Source organism: Panicum virgatum, chromosome 7N, assembly GCF_016808335.1.
Source record: "Panicum virgatum strain AP13 chromosome 7N, P.virgatum_v5, whole genome shotgun sequence".
Classification (NCBI taxonomy): Eukaryota; Viridiplantae; Streptophyta; class Magnoliopsida; order Poales; family Poaceae; genus Panicum; species Panicum virgatum.
Genome location: NC_053151.1, coordinates 47,189,246 through 47,205,236, shown reverse-complemented (window position 1 = coordinate 47,205,236; position 15,991 = coordinate 47,189,246). Strand labels below are relative to the sequence as shown.

General features: G+C 51.5%; 1 protein-coding gene across 1 annotated transcript; it reads right to left on the bottom strand.

Moving 5' to 3' along the window:
• Positions 1-343: 343 nt before the first annotated feature.
• Positions 344-1,938, bottom strand: LOC120681535 (malonyl-CoA:anthocyanidin 5-O-glucoside-6''-O-malonyltransferase-like). Its single transcript, XM_039963053.1, has 2 exons — positions 1,196-1,938; positions 344-1,115 (listed from the first exon to the last, which is right to left on the bottom strand). Exons 1-2 carry the CDS (start codon positions 1,856-1,858, stop codon positions 438-440), a joined length of 1,341 nt encoding a protein of 446 aa, XP_039818987.1. The 5' UTR covers positions 1,859-1,938; the 3' UTR covers positions 344-437.
• Positions 1,939-15,991: the final 14,053 nt, after the last annotated feature.

Below are 15,991 nucleotides of genomic sequence, written 5' to 3'. Positions count from 1 at the left end.
TCGATGGCGAGCGCGGATCCGGGAGTTGCAGAGGTCGGGGCGTGTCCCCGGTCGATGGGCGACAGCCGAAGGCCTTTTCTAATGCGACTCCAACCAAAGCCATGGCGCGATGGGGCCTCTTCAGCTCATGGTGGAGCTTGTCTTCCTCGGCGGCGGTGGCGGCCGGCATGGAGGTCGACTCCTGGTGGTTCGCGAAGGATCTAGGGACTTGGATGCAATTTTCTTTTTTCTTAGGGTCCTTCGCGCAGTATGGTTGTTACAGCTGTCTTTGTATCCTTGGCGTATGTGTCTGTATTTGTACGTCTTCATGTACGTTGCCCTTAACTAGAAATACAGATGCGTATTTCAAAAAAAAAAGAATATTTTGATATTAGCACTTGAATCCAAATACAGTGTGTACATCGCAGGCGCATCGTCCTCATCAGTTCGTCACCCATTCATCCAAGCAGCTGGAGGAACATTGACTTGAAGGTGTCCATGTGCGCCCGCCGGAGCATGGACACTGACACCTGGACCCCGTCACCATCCCTGGCGCGGACCAGCGCCACCTGCCCGTCGTGGTTCATCCTCACCGGCACCGTCCGCGTCGGCCTCCCCCACCCGAAGTCGGCAGCTTCATACGCCCTGAAGCTCGACGACCCTGATACGTTCACAAACCGCTCCATGGGGACCGACCGAACGATCCTGTGGAGATCCCACCCCCGGACCGGGTCCTCCATCATCGCGCGGATCGCGCCCTGGACCGCCGACGCAGCGGCCGCCAGCGCTCGCTCGCCGTGGAGCTCCCGCGCCGGCAGCGCCGCGACGCACCCGCTGAGGCACGCGCCGAAGTACTCTGCGCCGGCGGGAGGATCGAGCCGGTCGCGGACGTCCGCTAAGAAGCTCAGGAACACGTCCTTGTCCGCGGGGATGGACCTGCAGCGCACGAAGCACGTCCAGGCCAGCGCGACGGCGACCACGAAGCTGGACGGCCGGCGACACGACGGCGCGCCTTCTTGGGCTTCGCCGAGGTGGACGACGCGCTGCTTCAGCCGCTCGATGTGCTGCGCGTCCAAGGTGAACGTCCAGCGGATGAACCGCAGGCGATCTTCTTGAACAAACGAGGGAGTCGTCACCTATGTGTGGTACACGGTCCGGTTAGAGAATCGATCGAGTTCTTGAAGATATTTGCGAAGAACGGCTCCAACGAACGTACCACGGGCAGGTTCGGCGCGGATTCTCTCAGGACCGTACGGGCCAGCTCCTCGCCGCCGGGCAGCCTGACACGCGAGCGATCGAAGCACGGAGGCGGCACGGGCGATGTGTCCCCCCGGCACGCCGCCGCCCACGCCTCCACAAACCTCCACAGCGACCGGCCGTCGGCGACGGCGTGGTGCACGGTGACCCCGAGAGCCACCCCGGCTCCCTCGAGGCGCGTGGCCTGCACGGCCAGCAAGGGAGCCGGCAGCTCGGTCATGTCGAGCTCCGGAACGAGCCGCTCGAACGTCTGCACGTCGTGCTCCTCGTCGCCGGCGAGGCGGCGGACGTCGGCCTCGGACTCCGCGACGACGAACCTGACGCCGTCGTCGGAGGCGGAGCAGCGGATGGCGACGTCGCCGGTGTCCGCGAGGTGGACGAGCTTGCCGGCGAGCGGAGCGTAGTAGGACAGCGTCGCCGAGAGGGAGCACCGGAGGGACTGGACAACGGTGTCGAAGGGCGGCAGCTGGTCGCCCTCGAAGAATAGGAGGTGCTGGAGCAGCGGAAGCACCAGCCACTGGACCTCCATGGCATTGAGCTTGAGGTCTCCCGGCGGCAGTGCAGCCTCCGCCGGCAGTGAGACGTAGCTGACGTCGACGATTCTCACCGTCACCGGAGCCATGATGATGGAGTAGCTGGATTGCCGTATGTTCGATTGGAAGAGATGAGAGTTCAAAGCCCCACAGCGTGTCACGATGTTCAGAATCGCCTCGTTTTATTCGCTGCTAAGGACCACGATGAATAATTACCGAATGCAATGTCACTGTGTTCGCTTGCATTGTCCGCCAATAGTATTGTTTTTCATATTAAATCAGCATCAGTCACCAACTACTAACCAATCAGCAGTACTGTTTTCTCGTAACAAATCGATCAGCACCAATCATCAGCCGCACCCAAGCAAACACAGCGAGTTACGGGGTACTATCCGAGCCTCGGATCTCAGCCTGCATTTAATATCCCATTGGTTGATCTATACTGATCTATACTGAATTGTTAATTGCTCGATCTTTCTGCACTAGTATAATCCCGTATGATATGATGCGATATTTTATTAATAATATAATCCAATCGTACCAGTGTTGGTACCAGACTATTGCATTTGTTATGTGCTGTCAAACCATGTTGCTCTGGCAGCATATGGTGGAGGCGCACTGCAGCTCGGCGGCGGCGCTGTAGCTCCGCCATGGCCGACGGTGGAGGCCGGAAGAGGGAGGCCGCGCGGGTGTCAGACTGTCAACGCCGGCAAGGCAGAGGGAGGGAGGGAGGGAGAGAGAGGAGGGAGGTGGGGCGGCGGGGGTGTAAAAAAATAAAAAGAACACTGACACGTGAGACTCGGGTCTTAATAGTTAGTATAGAAGATGTCTGTAGAGTATGAACGAGTGCGGAAAAACTGAATGTAGATGAGAGAATATTGATGACCAAGACATAATATATTTTTTAGAGGATGGATTTAGAGTATGACGAGTGCAGACATCATTAGAACTTGTAAATATAAGACGTCATAACTTTCAATAATGAATGTTGTTGATTAAGCCCGCCTCAATGGAGTTTTATAGACCAGTTTCAATGGGAAGTGGCATCGCACAATTGCCAAGAGTGTCACATCAGTTTAACACTGGATGACATTCACAGATTATGGAACAGTTTCATACAGAACTTACAACATTAAATAGTGTAATAGTTGTGTAATCAAATGTGCCATGACTTCACATCCCCTCTCATGTTCAGTAGGAGTGTCATCCCCGTATCATGGCTTGGTAATCAAATGTGCCATGACTCCACATCCCCTCTCATGTTCAGTAGGAGTGTCATCCCCGTATTATGGCTTGGCAACCGCACCATGAGAGGGTCATGGTGATGACTCGAGTCATCTCTCTCCTCTTAACTTTGTTGCCAAATCAGCAATTTTGTTGATGTGTCATAGTCTTAAATACCTATGAGATCCTTATTATGTCAGTCTCAATGGGAGTGTTATAAAAGTGTCAGGAGTATTAAATTTGCTGATGTGGCATACTTTTTATAAAGAGAAGGGATGTGGAGTGTCATGAAATGTGAGAAGGGAGAGTTTCATGGGATGTGAAAGCTCTATAAAACTCATTCGACTCGGTTACCTAGTTTTTTAACCATGAGATGAAACCATGTATTGAGATTAGTCAGCTCAAACTGGATGTTAGAACGTGTAATGAATGGTTGAGTGTTCTACAACTCAAGTGGATGCCGAAAAAAAAGTAGTATTTCTTATTTATAAAAGTTTTGTTGCTGTCCCAAATCACATGGCCCAAAAAATTTTATATTTTGTGGACCATCCCATTCCGAACCTCACAATTTTTTAGCTTGGAATAAATATTGCATTCTTCGTTGTTTATATGGAAGAAGGCTCGGATGCACTGACGAATGATATTAGAAAAGAAAGTTGTTTTGGAATAGCGACACGGTCTTCAAAGCTTAATTTTATTTTATTTCAATAAAAATATTTATCACAAAGCGTTATTTTTTTTGAAAATATTTTAAAGATAAATCTATTCATATTGTTTTTGTATTTTGAAATGTAACAACTTAAAAGTTATTCATAATTTCTAATATTTGACTCAAATCTAATTCAAAACTATTTTCTTTTATTTCGAGTACGGAGGTAGTACAGAATTTGTGAACACGCAAGTAGATACACCTTTATATCACTGACCTTTTTTTATTGACCTTGTATATTTCCTAAAACATGCACGCCCAGAACTCACCAAATTGAGACCATGTTTAGATCAGCTAGAGCTAAAAGCATAAAGAGTATAAAACGCTTCTAAAAAGCTCTAGCTAATCAGAACATGAGTACAGTACAACCTGTAGGCTATAATAGTGTATCTTTATATTAGCTAGCCACTGAGTTATAATTGTAGCCAGCAGATTTTGCATACCCACACAAACAATCCAATAATTTAACCATCTTTTAGCTTTTTAGGGTGTCTTTGACAGGGCTCCAAACCTGCTCCCATCCTCTTGGCTCGGCTCCTAGCTCGCTTCCCGGTCACCCGGTGGTCCCGCTCCAACCACTCTAGCTCTGCGAACGAACCTTTTGGTAGTGATCCCCCACCAGCTCCAGCTCCTGCTCCTGCTTGACGACGCAGCAGGCCGCAACAGTAGAGGAAGGGGAGGGCGGGCCGCATGAGCGCGAGAAGGCGTGGGCAATGGAGAAAGGCACCGCGTCCGGTGGGTGCGGGCAGTGTTTATGTTACCGACCGGTCCGGCCAAACCGGCGGGATCCGGTACCGGTAGACCGGACCGGTTTGGCCGGAAACCGGTCCAAATCGGTTGAAGTTAAATTTGAATTTAAAATTCTTTGTGCAAACGGTTCGTACCGATATAACGGCTAGTTTGATCGGTTTACCGATTGGTTTGACTGGTAACCCGCCAAATTCAATTTTTTTTCTTTTTTGATTTAAATTCAAATGCCCGCAAAGTATACTAAATGAATGTTTGTATAACATGTTTTAGCCTAAATGAACCCTCTAACTCTCTTTTGTACTACTTTTATATTGTATTTGTATACTTTTGTATGCACGCTTTTTTGTTTAACTTCAAATCCCCGCAAACTATACTAAATGAATGAATTTTTGGGAAAATTTGACACCATTAGATGCGTCGCACCTTGAAGTATTTTTAGGAATTTTTCATTTTTTTAATTCAAATTTGAATTTTGAATTTGGCCCGGTTTGATACCGGCCCAAACCGGAACCGGCCCGTACCGGTTTGACCGGTAACCGGTCAAATCGGACCGGTTCCCAACAGTTTTGTGAACCCTGGATGCGGGATAAGGGCGGAGAATTCCACCAGCGCGGCCTCATGCTCGACCGGCCAGCTGGAGCGCGACCAGGAAGAAGAGCTCCGGTGGCCTCCTGGAGCGCAGTCTCGAAGATTGGCATCTCTGGTCGATCGGTCTACGTATCGAACTCGATCGAGATGGAGTGTTGTGTCTAGCATCCAAGGGAAAAATATCCAGAAACGAGACATGTTGCTCCCTCGGCGTCGCAGGTGGGAGCTGTAACACCCTAGGTGTTAATTATCCATTATTAAAACTAATCTCAGCCATTAATTTTAAATCTTCATGATTAAATCACTAGAGGAAAATTTTTCTGTCAAATTTTTGTTAGTTCGAGCTAGACCGGTCCGACCGGTCTGAGTGACCGGTCAGACCGGTTGGGAGTCTTTTAATCCCTTTATCATCTCCCAATTTTTATTTATTTCACTCAGCTCTCTCTCTCCTTCCTCCACCGAGCCGAGCTGAGCTCGTCCCGTCGCCGCCCCCTCCCATCGATCTCCTTATTTCGGCCGCCGTTCGTCGATTCCTTCCACGAGCACCTTCCTCACCTTGTATCCGCTCGAAACTCGGAGTTGCCGTCGATCCACTTCTTCCGGCTCTTTTCCTCGCCCCCGACTGCACAAATTGATTCCCCGGTGAGCCCCCAACCTTCCCCGCCCTTTGCACCGTAGTTCCCTCGCCGGAGCGCCGCCACACACCGCGTGCGTGCCGCCGCCCCACCCAGGTCCGGATCATCCGACCTAGTATCGGATCATCCTGCACCTTCCAGTGGCAAAAAAATATTATTTGGCCGGATCATCCGACCTATGGGCGGATCATCCGACCAAGGGGACATAACGGCAATCCGAAGCCAAAACTTTCTTGTGGTGGTCGGATCATCCGGCGTTGGGTCTGATCATCCGTTCAGCATAGACCTTCAGTGCTTATAAAATACGTAGAAAATTATAGAAAAATGGGAAAATACAAAACCAATTTTGTTAGCTTTGTATTTTTATTCTCTACATGGTAGAATCATGAAATGTGTTATTTGACAATTTTTTATATGCAATTTTATTTATACTAGATAAATACATTTCTAGATTGTTAAATGCATAAATAGAGTTAGGAATGTGCTAAAAATATAAAACCAGTTGGGTTAACTTTGTTAGACTCGTGTAAGGTTTAATTATCCTCTGCTTATGTAGTTGTTTAGGTTTAGGTAATGATGATCCTGTACTTGTATTGCTGCACTTTTTGTTGCATCGTCCATGCATTATTACATATGTATTGTTGCACCTCATTTAGGTACGCTAGATGTACAACGCGTGGACGTGAAACATGCGGTGATGGAGCCGAACTACAAGACGGTGTTTGGTGGATATCTCAAGAAGATGGAAGGACCCACTGAGCCGACCGAAGACCCGGCCCAAGGGCGGAAGGGCCCAAGGTCTTAATAGTATTAACACTAACTTAGTGTTACCCCCAGACAAGCCCCGGTGCATAATCTACTATTTTAAATTATGAATTATTATATGTTTATTACGGTTTTAGGAATTGTCTGGAACCTTAGTTGCATGATCTCTAGGTTCCCTTGGGCCTATACTAGTATGTGTAGGTCGATAGCACTGCTATGCTTAATAGGTCTCAGTAGAAGTTGAGTGATTTCATGTCACTCGTGAGCTATAGGGTAGAAGTCGAGTAATTTCCTGTTACTCGCGAGATATCAAAGTCTTTATATTTCAATATATGAGATATGGAATGCAATATTGAAGGAAGGAAATTAGAGACCGGGCGAGAAATAATGATGAGATGTAGGTTTGGCAGCAGGACAGTGTTCCTGGGTGTCTTAGCCCCGTCTGTGTCGATTGAGGACCGTACCGTTGTTGGCACTGCTAATCATATTTGAATTGTACTAACCGCATGCCGAGAGTAGGAGTTAGTCGAAACTGGTAAGCCTAGTACTGCTTTGATTCGAAAGTACAGGAACCCGCACCCAACTCCTAGGGTAGTCGAGTGGCCGCGGAGAAATAGGTTGCACGTATTTACTTTTGGTGGTCTCTCGTAGGGCTCGGCTGACTATATGTCGTTGGGCTGGTTCCTGTAGTTCGAGGTGGGGAGGGGAATGGTTGGTGCGTATGGTCCGACGGGACATATGCGTGCCGTGTTGGTTAGGTCCACCTTGCAAGGTTAAATCGAATCGATTCGCCGTCAGTCGCTCTCGGAGATGAGCACTTTGATCACTGCGTCGCATCGTAGTAATGAGATGGAATATAAATGATATATGATGATGATTGCTTTGAATTGTTATTTAATACTCCACCATGTTTGCTATAGATGTTATGCAAATATTAGTGAATGGTTCAACTATATAGAAACTTGTGCTAAAATATTGAAAGTTAGGATCCACTCTTAGTTGCTTTTCCGCAAAATAACCCACCAGCCAGAAAGTCTTGTATGTCTAGATATGTGGGCTAAGTATACCCAATCGTCGGGTAAGTCTTGCTGAGTATTAGTTGCTCAGGGTTTATTGTTTACCATGTTTCAGGTATAGAAGCTAACTAGGACTTCCATAGGTGGGCTCGATATGACGTCCTGTCCTCACGTCTCGGTAGTTTTCGATTTATTGTATTTGTTTTACTTGTTCTCTATTAAAAATATTTCTCAGGTTAGATTCTCTTCCACTGCTGTCATTTCTTATATTAATTCTAGATTAAAAGCTATTTCGTAAATGTATTAATATTATTATTATTTTTTGTGAAATTGTATCATGCTGGTACCGTCTGCGCTCGCCGTCGTGCGAGACTTCTGGTGTGTTTCGATCGGCCTGTGGGTTGGAAACAGGCTGTCAAGTTACGTCTAATTAAACTAATGCGCCTGATGTGTTCAAATGGTGGCCATTACGCTTAATTAACCAGTTTAACTTGGCGGTTCTGTCACAGGAGCGGAGTGCGTGGTGGTGCGCATGCATGCATCTGCCGGCGGGGGTAAAAGAGGGAGGTGCCGAGGTGGGAACGATGGACGCGTGCGGCGGCAGCACACGGTCTCCAAGTGAAAGGGGTGGTAATGGGTTATGGCTCTAATGCTCTCTTCACAATCCTATTTAGCTTTTTATTTTTTAGCTCAAAATTGAATAAAATTATAACTCTATTTTTTTGAAGCCCGGCCCTTAAATTATTTAGGAAAAAAAATATAGGCCTTTACCACCCCTAAGTGAAAGGACGCGGCGGACTGGGGCCGACTGGAGTCGCTGGTGTGGGAGAGCCACGGCGTGCGCCGGAGACGGCGTTCTCGCACCCCCACGCCCACGGGGTGGACGGCGTTCGAGATATCACCGGGCGGACAGTATTTCAAATACCGTCCAGCCCTTTGGTGCCGGCAAGCCGTTTGATCGGATTTCTACGGTCAAGATCGGCAAGTCCCGACTCTCTTTCTCTTTCCCTTCCTCTGTCAATGAACGCTGCGAGCGCTTTGCTCGCCGGATCTTCGCTGCCTACCGGCCCTGCTCCTTTGCCTCAAGCTTGCTGCTGCACGGGCCATGGCGTGACAGGCAAAGCTCGTCGTGGTGGCGAGCAGAATGAAGCTGCTCGTAGAAACACCAGGCTCCGGTGGTCTGTGCTGCGCTGCGAACTCTGAATTCATGATGATCTGGGCAGCGAACTCGACCAAGGATCCACCGTTCAGTGCGGCCGCGGCGGCGGTGAGGTCTCCAGGAGCGAGGATATGGGAGCCGGCGGCCGGCGGGACTGGCCGGCACTCGAGGGAGCTGCAGCGCGCGGCGGGGACGGTGGCCCGGCGATCCCGCGAGGCGGACAGTATTTGAAACACCGTCCACTCTGGGTGCCTATGCGTCATCCGATCGAGCATGTGCGGTCCAGATCGGCGCTTCGCGAGAGAGTCTCCTCTTCATCTTCCTCATCAGACATATGACTGACTTTGCCTCTGATGGGTCCAGCCAGCGCCCAGGTCCACGAACGCCAGCCACGCCTTCCGTTTTGCTCGCCGGAGTTCCGCCGCCAGCCCGCCCCGCTCCTTTATCTGGGGCATCTCGCTGCTGCACGAGTACCATGCCTACGCTCTATCCGGACTCCAGAAAAGGGACGGGGGGTGCGTCGCATGCAAGGGCACACGGCTGGACGCCGGCGTGCAGGAGCTGACCACCGCTGCATGGCCCGGTCTCTGCGGTGCCTGTGCCGAAACCATCCACCTCGCCGGAAGGCCAATAATGGAAGGGGGCCAAGATGTCTCCTCCTCGCGTCCAAGGACGGAGACCTTCCTTAACTATGCAGCCGTCACGGAGTCAAAGTCTCGCCGGCCGGCCGGCCCCACCCCACCGACAGCGACACCGCGACGGCGACGGCGACGGAGAGCGAAGCACAGCATGGCACATCGTACATGTGCCAACAATGGCGTGTCCAGGGGGAAGATGGGGGCGACCTTGTTTACTTGATAAGCATCTAGACCTGAATCCCTTGCGCCGTCCGTTTCACCGTTTCAGTTCGGTGCAGCACTGATTTTTGCTTATCTTGATTGTATTCGTAGCTGAATGGCTGACTGGACGTTGTGTCCAACGAAATCCATCCATAACCGGTCGTTCGGATGAACGCACCGGCAGACTGCAAAATCTGCAGAGACGATCCTGTAGAATCCACGCTGCTCAGTCGCCATCGCAGAGCGAGCTAGTGCTCTGCGCGCGTGCGTGGAATTGCCGGCGGGGCTAAAAGAGGGAGGAGAGGAGGGGCACTGGGAGCGCACGACGCCAGGGCACGGTAAATGCAAGCTGCGGCGGCGGTGGCGGCGGCGGAACAGTGTGCAGGAGGAAAGACACCCTAGGCGCTGCCCTCCGGGTCTCCTGGAGTCGCCGGCGCTCGGGCGAGCCATGGTGTGCCGCGGAGACGGCGTTCTCGCGCCCCCACAGGGTGGACGGTGGTTGGGATACCGACCGGGCGGACGACATTTCAAATACCGTCCACCTCAGGTGACTGCAAGCCGTCCGATCGTATTTGAACGGCTAAGATAGGCGAGTCCCTGCGTCTTCATCGTCAGACCCAGACGTGGACGTGGACTCTGACAGCTCGCCATTCGCAAATCACGCCGCCCGCGCTTTGCTCGCCGGAGCTCCGCCGCCCGCTGGCCCTTCTCCTTTGTCTGGGACTCCTCGGTGCCCATGCGTACCGCACAGTCGCACACACGCGTGCCAGGCGTTAGCACACGGCCGGCCACGGGCAGGTGCTGGCCGTTGGCCGGAGTGGCATGGCATGCAGCAGAGCGCGAGCCGCGAGGAGCGGTCGCACAGACGCCTTCGCCAGTGCCGCGCTGCGGGATCTCCAAGAACGACTCTGAATTCATGTTGAATGTGAGCCAACAGTTACTCAGAAACCGGCCGGCGATTCCAGCGGCCCCGAACGCTCGGTACACCAGCTCCGGAGTCTGGACTCCTGGGACAGGAGCCGACGCAAACGATGCAGCGCCAACTATGCGGGTGCTGGTGTGCGTGCCAAGTCCATGTTGATCGCTCGCCGTCGCATGTGAGCGCGCGCAGTGGCGGTGCGCACGCGTGCGTGCACAGCTGCCGGCGGCGGCGGTAAATTGAAGAGGGAGGCGCCACTGAGAGCGCACGGCGATGCCGGTGCAAGGGTCTCCAGGAGCAAGAACATGTGATCCGGCGGCCGGCAAGACTAGATGGTGCTCGGGCGAACCACGGTGTGCGGCGGACATGGCGATGTGGCAATCCCATGGGGCGGACGGTATAAGGCTAGTCTCAATGGGAATTTCATTAAAGGTTTTGTGGCATTAAACATCATCACTTTTGCTGACATGGCAAGGAGAGAGAAAGATAGAGTTTTATGAGATGTGAGGAGAGTTTCATCACTATAAAACTCATCTGGCACAGTTACCAAGTTTTCAGTCTAGATAACTGTGTCCATGAAACTCCTACCGAGACTGGCCTAATATGAGATACCATCCGGGTGATGGTATTTGAAACGGATATTGATAGTTTACGGTCAACCGTACGGGAGGCTCCCGTACGGTCGATTTTCCGACGTTGTTTTTTTTCCATTTATAGAATTTTTTTGTCGTTTTCTGATTAAAAAATTTTAAAAAAATTCAAGAAAAATTTTGGAGACCAAAAAACATTTCAAGCAAAATAGGAGAGCAGAAAAAAAATTCAAGAAAAAAAATTGGAGACCAGAAAAAAATTTCAAGAAAAAATTGGAGAGCACAAAAATTTCAAGAAATTTTTTTTGCGTCATTAAAAAAATATTCATTGGAAAAAAATCAAAAGGAATTCAAAAAAATTTGTTGAAAAATTTTTTGCAAAAAAAAAATGAATCTGGCACGGCCGGTGAAGAAGGGCCCGTCCGGGGGATGACCCCCTTCATGGCCACCATGGCCGTGCCCCAGAAGAAGAAGGGCGACACCAGGGACGCCCACTCCCAGAGCTCCTTCCCCGCGGCCGCGGGGGAGGCCGGGACCGCCGCGTCGCCCTCCCCATCGCCGGCCTTCAGGAGGGGGGCGGCATCCTCGGCGCCGGCGTCGACGAAGCACTCGACGTCGGAGCCCGTGCCGACGCAGTCCAGCGAATCCGCGGGGACCAGGGCGGGAGGGGAGGGCGGAGAGGACTCACGGCGCGCGCGGACGGCGGAGGGGCGGCGGGCGGGGCCGGGGGCGAGGGGTGGGAGGCGGGGAGGGGAAGGGAGTGGGAGGGGGAGGCGGAGGAAGCTAGAAGGCTGAGGAAGGGTGGGGAAAAGTGGAGTGGGGAAAGAAAAAAAAGAAAAAAGTCGCGTGTGGACATCGACCGTGAGTCGTGGAACTCACGGTCAACCGCATATTCAGCATCGGTCAACCGCATATTCAGTATCGCGATTTGAAACACGGTCCACCCCTGGGTGTCCACGCGTCGCCCGATCGAGCACGTGCGGCTCTGATCGGCGCTACTCTTCGTTTTCCTTATCAGACTTGGACTCGGAAGGGTCCACGGCCAGCGGCCAGGTCCACGAATGATAGCTATGCCGCTCAGTTTGCTCGCCGGATCGGAGCTCCACCGCCCTTCGGCTCCGCTTCTCTAGACGGGACGGACACTGCGTCGCGTGCAAGGTAGCAGGCAAACGGCCGGACGCCCGCGCGCAGGTGCGTGCTGACCACCGCTGTTCAAGGACGCGCAGGTGCCCGGACGGCCGGAACCGTCCACCACGCCGGAGCGTCCCCGCGTCCAAGGACGGATCGGAGACCTTCCTTAACCTGAAGTCAAAGTCTCGCCGGCCGGCTCACCCCACCGACGGCGACGGAGAGCAAAGCATAGCATGGGACATCATACATGGCACACGTCCTGTTCACCAATTGCATGCCAGTACCGCTGAGTTAACTCTGCACTGTGCTGTTTAACGGAAGGTTTACAGTAACAGCATCCTTCCTCTCTTGTTAAGCACCGAGGTTCATTGGTTACACCAGACATCAGAGCTAGCACCATTGCAGAGAGCTCTATGAGATTTCACCCGGATCCTCTCATTTTTTTTTCTGAAACCCGGATCCTCTGTTCCTACATCCTTTCAATAAGCCAAAAGACCCGTTATCAGTTATAACTTATATCTAGTCTATAAAGAGCTCAGAAGTATTGTTTTCACCGTCATTGATAACGGAGAGTATAGATGTTCAAACGTGCCGCACGGACTAGCACGGGATGGCACGATTGAGTGCGGCACGCCAAGCAAGGCATGATCGACTAATTGTGCCATGCCGTGCCCGCACGTCATGCCGCCGGCTCAGCGTAGGCACAATACGACACACGCTTAACACATGCCGTGCCGGGACGATGGGCCTGGCGGCCCGGCGTGCTCGTGCCGACCCGGGCTTGGCGGCGTGGGGAGGCTGCGCCCGCGGAGGCGACGGTGAGGGGCGCGGGGAGGCCACATCTGCGGCGTCAGGACGGCGAGGGGCGGGGAAGGCCACGGCGATGACGTGAAAACCACGACAGTGGCGACCAGCATGATGACGGTGTGGGGAAGCCTATGGCGGCGGGGAGGCGGGAGCCAACGGTGCGCAACTTCGGGGAGGAGAGCAGGCCACCGCCGAGGAGAAGAGAGCGAGGCACACTACATGCGTGGGGAGAGCCGAGGGGAGGGCAACTGGGCGGAAGGCATGCCGCGAGAGGAGGGGAAGCGCCTCACACGCTATAGGAGGAGAGGGTGGCGGGGGCTGGCGGCTGGCTATAGGAAAGGAAGGAGGAAGATAAGGGTATGAGGCATGTGAGAAGTATATATACGTGAGGTTGTGGACTGGGCCTATGCCAGCACCATGTCGGCCCGTTACTCGTGCCGTGGCCGTGCCGGTACTGCGTACTGAGGTTTCGGCTCACGCACTATGACTGTGCCATGCTGGCATTGGCATTATGACCACCGTGTCGGATTGTGCTCATATCGTGTTTTTTAGTGTCGTGTCTCATACGGTCCATCAGGCACGGCCCTTTTGGTCTGAGCAGTCCACTTGTAATACCAGATATGTTCTCAACACACCACACGTGCTTGCTTTAGCTTCCGCTGCACTAGTAGCACACCTGGACAGAGCTCGCCAGGCCGAGAACTGAATGACGCCATTGCAATCCCGCGAAACAACTCCTGACTGATGGATCTGGTTTTCGCGACGTAGCCTGATTTAATTTAGTTCTTGAATCATTTATAGTAGTTTGATGATTTTCAAAGTAGTTTTTTAATAAGATGCCGTATCCTATGGAAACCAGGGTCCTTGTGCAAACTTTGGAAACTCCAACAGAGGCCATTGGATCCTCATCCGAGGGCACCGGACAGATCTGGCAAAATTTTCAGTTAGGCGCCCGCCCCTCAATCCCACCTGGACTGCAATTTTCGCAAAACCCCCTCCATCCGTAACCCCACGCGCCGTTAGCTGCCATTCCGTCTCCCTCCGTCGGACTGCTTCCTCCCGATCGATCGTGGTCCAGTTTTGTCTTCCTCCGTTCTCCTGCTTCCTCCCGGTCGTCTCCTACCCTAGTTGCCGCCGGCGTCGTCGCATGTCCACCAGAGCGTACGAGCACCAGCAACCTCGACCCGTACAGCCCTAACTGCGCGCCGGAGTCGAGCACCGGTCGCCGGCGTTGGCACGTGCAGCACCGGCCGCCGGCCTCGACTCGTCCACCGCCGGCCTCGACCCGTGCAGCCCTAACTGCTGGCCTAGACACGTGCAGCTCTGGCTACCGGCCTCGACTCGTGACATCATTCAGTTTATTGCTGCTAATTTGATCCAATCTGTAATAATTATTTCAATGTCAGTTGTGAACCAAATTTTGGTAGAGTTTTCTGTAACCTGATCATGTAAAGGGAGCCGAAGCCGGAATCTCTGCGTACTAGATCAGTGTTTCCTGAAATAGCAGCCTGAATTTTGGTCATGGTATTTTGATCATTTTGTACATATGTCTGTCCCATGCCTAAATTATGAAGTGCCTGAATGTTCTAATGTGGCCTTGGCCTTGCACGATGGACAGAGGCGTCGTGGGAATACCAGGTTATTTGGTATGGCAATTATTATTTTATCTTCTTTTATACCCACCCAACATCTTAAGATACAATGCTGCCAGCTGGGGTGGAGCAGTTCTAGTCCACATTCATAAGATACAAATTCCAACAATATAAGCACTTAAAACTGATAGGATAAAGATCTTGATAAATTTATGTGATAAAGACAGTCTAAATGCAACCAGAGGTAAAAGGATCTTAATAAAATTTATGCAAGGATAAGGAAAATCTGCATGTAACTGTAACCAGGGAGATAAATACACAATGAATGAAAGCATGTAAGTACCTGCCAATGAAATGCCTGATTGGTGATCCTGATGTCATGAGGTAGTCCTTGGTACTAGTCATTTCTGATCAAGTGGTTTAACGCATGCCAGCACAGTTAAGATGGTTTGAACAATGGTGCAGATAAGCACAAGGACTGTCCCTAATGCTGCTAAGGGCAACCATGGATTACTGAAATGATTCACCCAGAGCCAAGAAATCCATCGGTTTAGACGACTCTGATAGTGTGCTTCCATAGGCAAGCAGAGTGGCCTTAAGTAATACTTGCCATTGAAATCAAATACTACATCTTTACTGAGCACGGTAAATAAATCAGATGCATGCTTGTCACTATCAAGGTGGTGGACAATTATTTCTCTATCAACAAGTAGAGTTACATCTTCTGGCATACTAATATTCTGTGATATGAAAACAATGTAAGCGGTGAAGTCATCCCTAAATTGAGGGGAGGTTTGCTCAAAAGCAATGAGATTCCTGAAAAGACCACCTGTATATTCATCAACAACAAGGCATGGAATTTCGATAGAACCATTCCTAAACTTAATGTCTAGTAGAGAATGAGATCTGCACTTGAGTCAAATGTCATTATCAAATAACAGAACACAAATCCATTACTGAATTTTCTGATGACAGAGTACAAATCGTTACATATTTTCAGATGACAGTACAATTCAATCTAAATAATTTCAAATGACAGGACACAATTCTAACCAAATCACCTAAAATGTCAGAACACAATTCATTTGCTGGATCCTTATTCCTGTCACTTAGGTGGAGGGCGCCGGCACTGTTGGGCTGCTCCATGGCCTTGCGACGATGGCGGCGGGGCTGCTCCATGGCCTTGCGACGATGGCGGCGGCGACCCGAGGGAGGCAACGCTGGTGGAGCTGGCGGTGCTGTTGGCCATCCCGCACAGAACAGAGGCGAGGCGGTGGAGGGCGGCGGCAATGGGGCGGATGAGTGCTCGCTCCCCTTGACGTCAAGCGGCAGGGGTCTCAGATCTGGGGGAGACAAAACGGAGGCTCCACCAGCGCGTGACGGAACGAAACGGAGGGGGGATGCGAAAAAAAATTAGGCACCGGTGGGGTGAGGGCGGGCGCCTAAGTGAAAATGTACCATAGATCTGTCTGGTGCCCTCGGATGGGGATCCAGTGGT

Bases quoted from the DNA above. Each gene is read 5' to 3' on its own strand.
- LOC120681535 (XM_039963053.1), bottom strand. From the start codon at position 1,858: ATGGCTCCGGTGACGGTGAGAATCGTCGACGTCAGCTACGTCTCACTG. The intron at 1,116-1,195 runs GTACGTTCGTTG...TACCACACATAG, and splicing joins CCGCGCCGAACCTGCCCGTG to GTGACGACTCCCTCGTTTGT.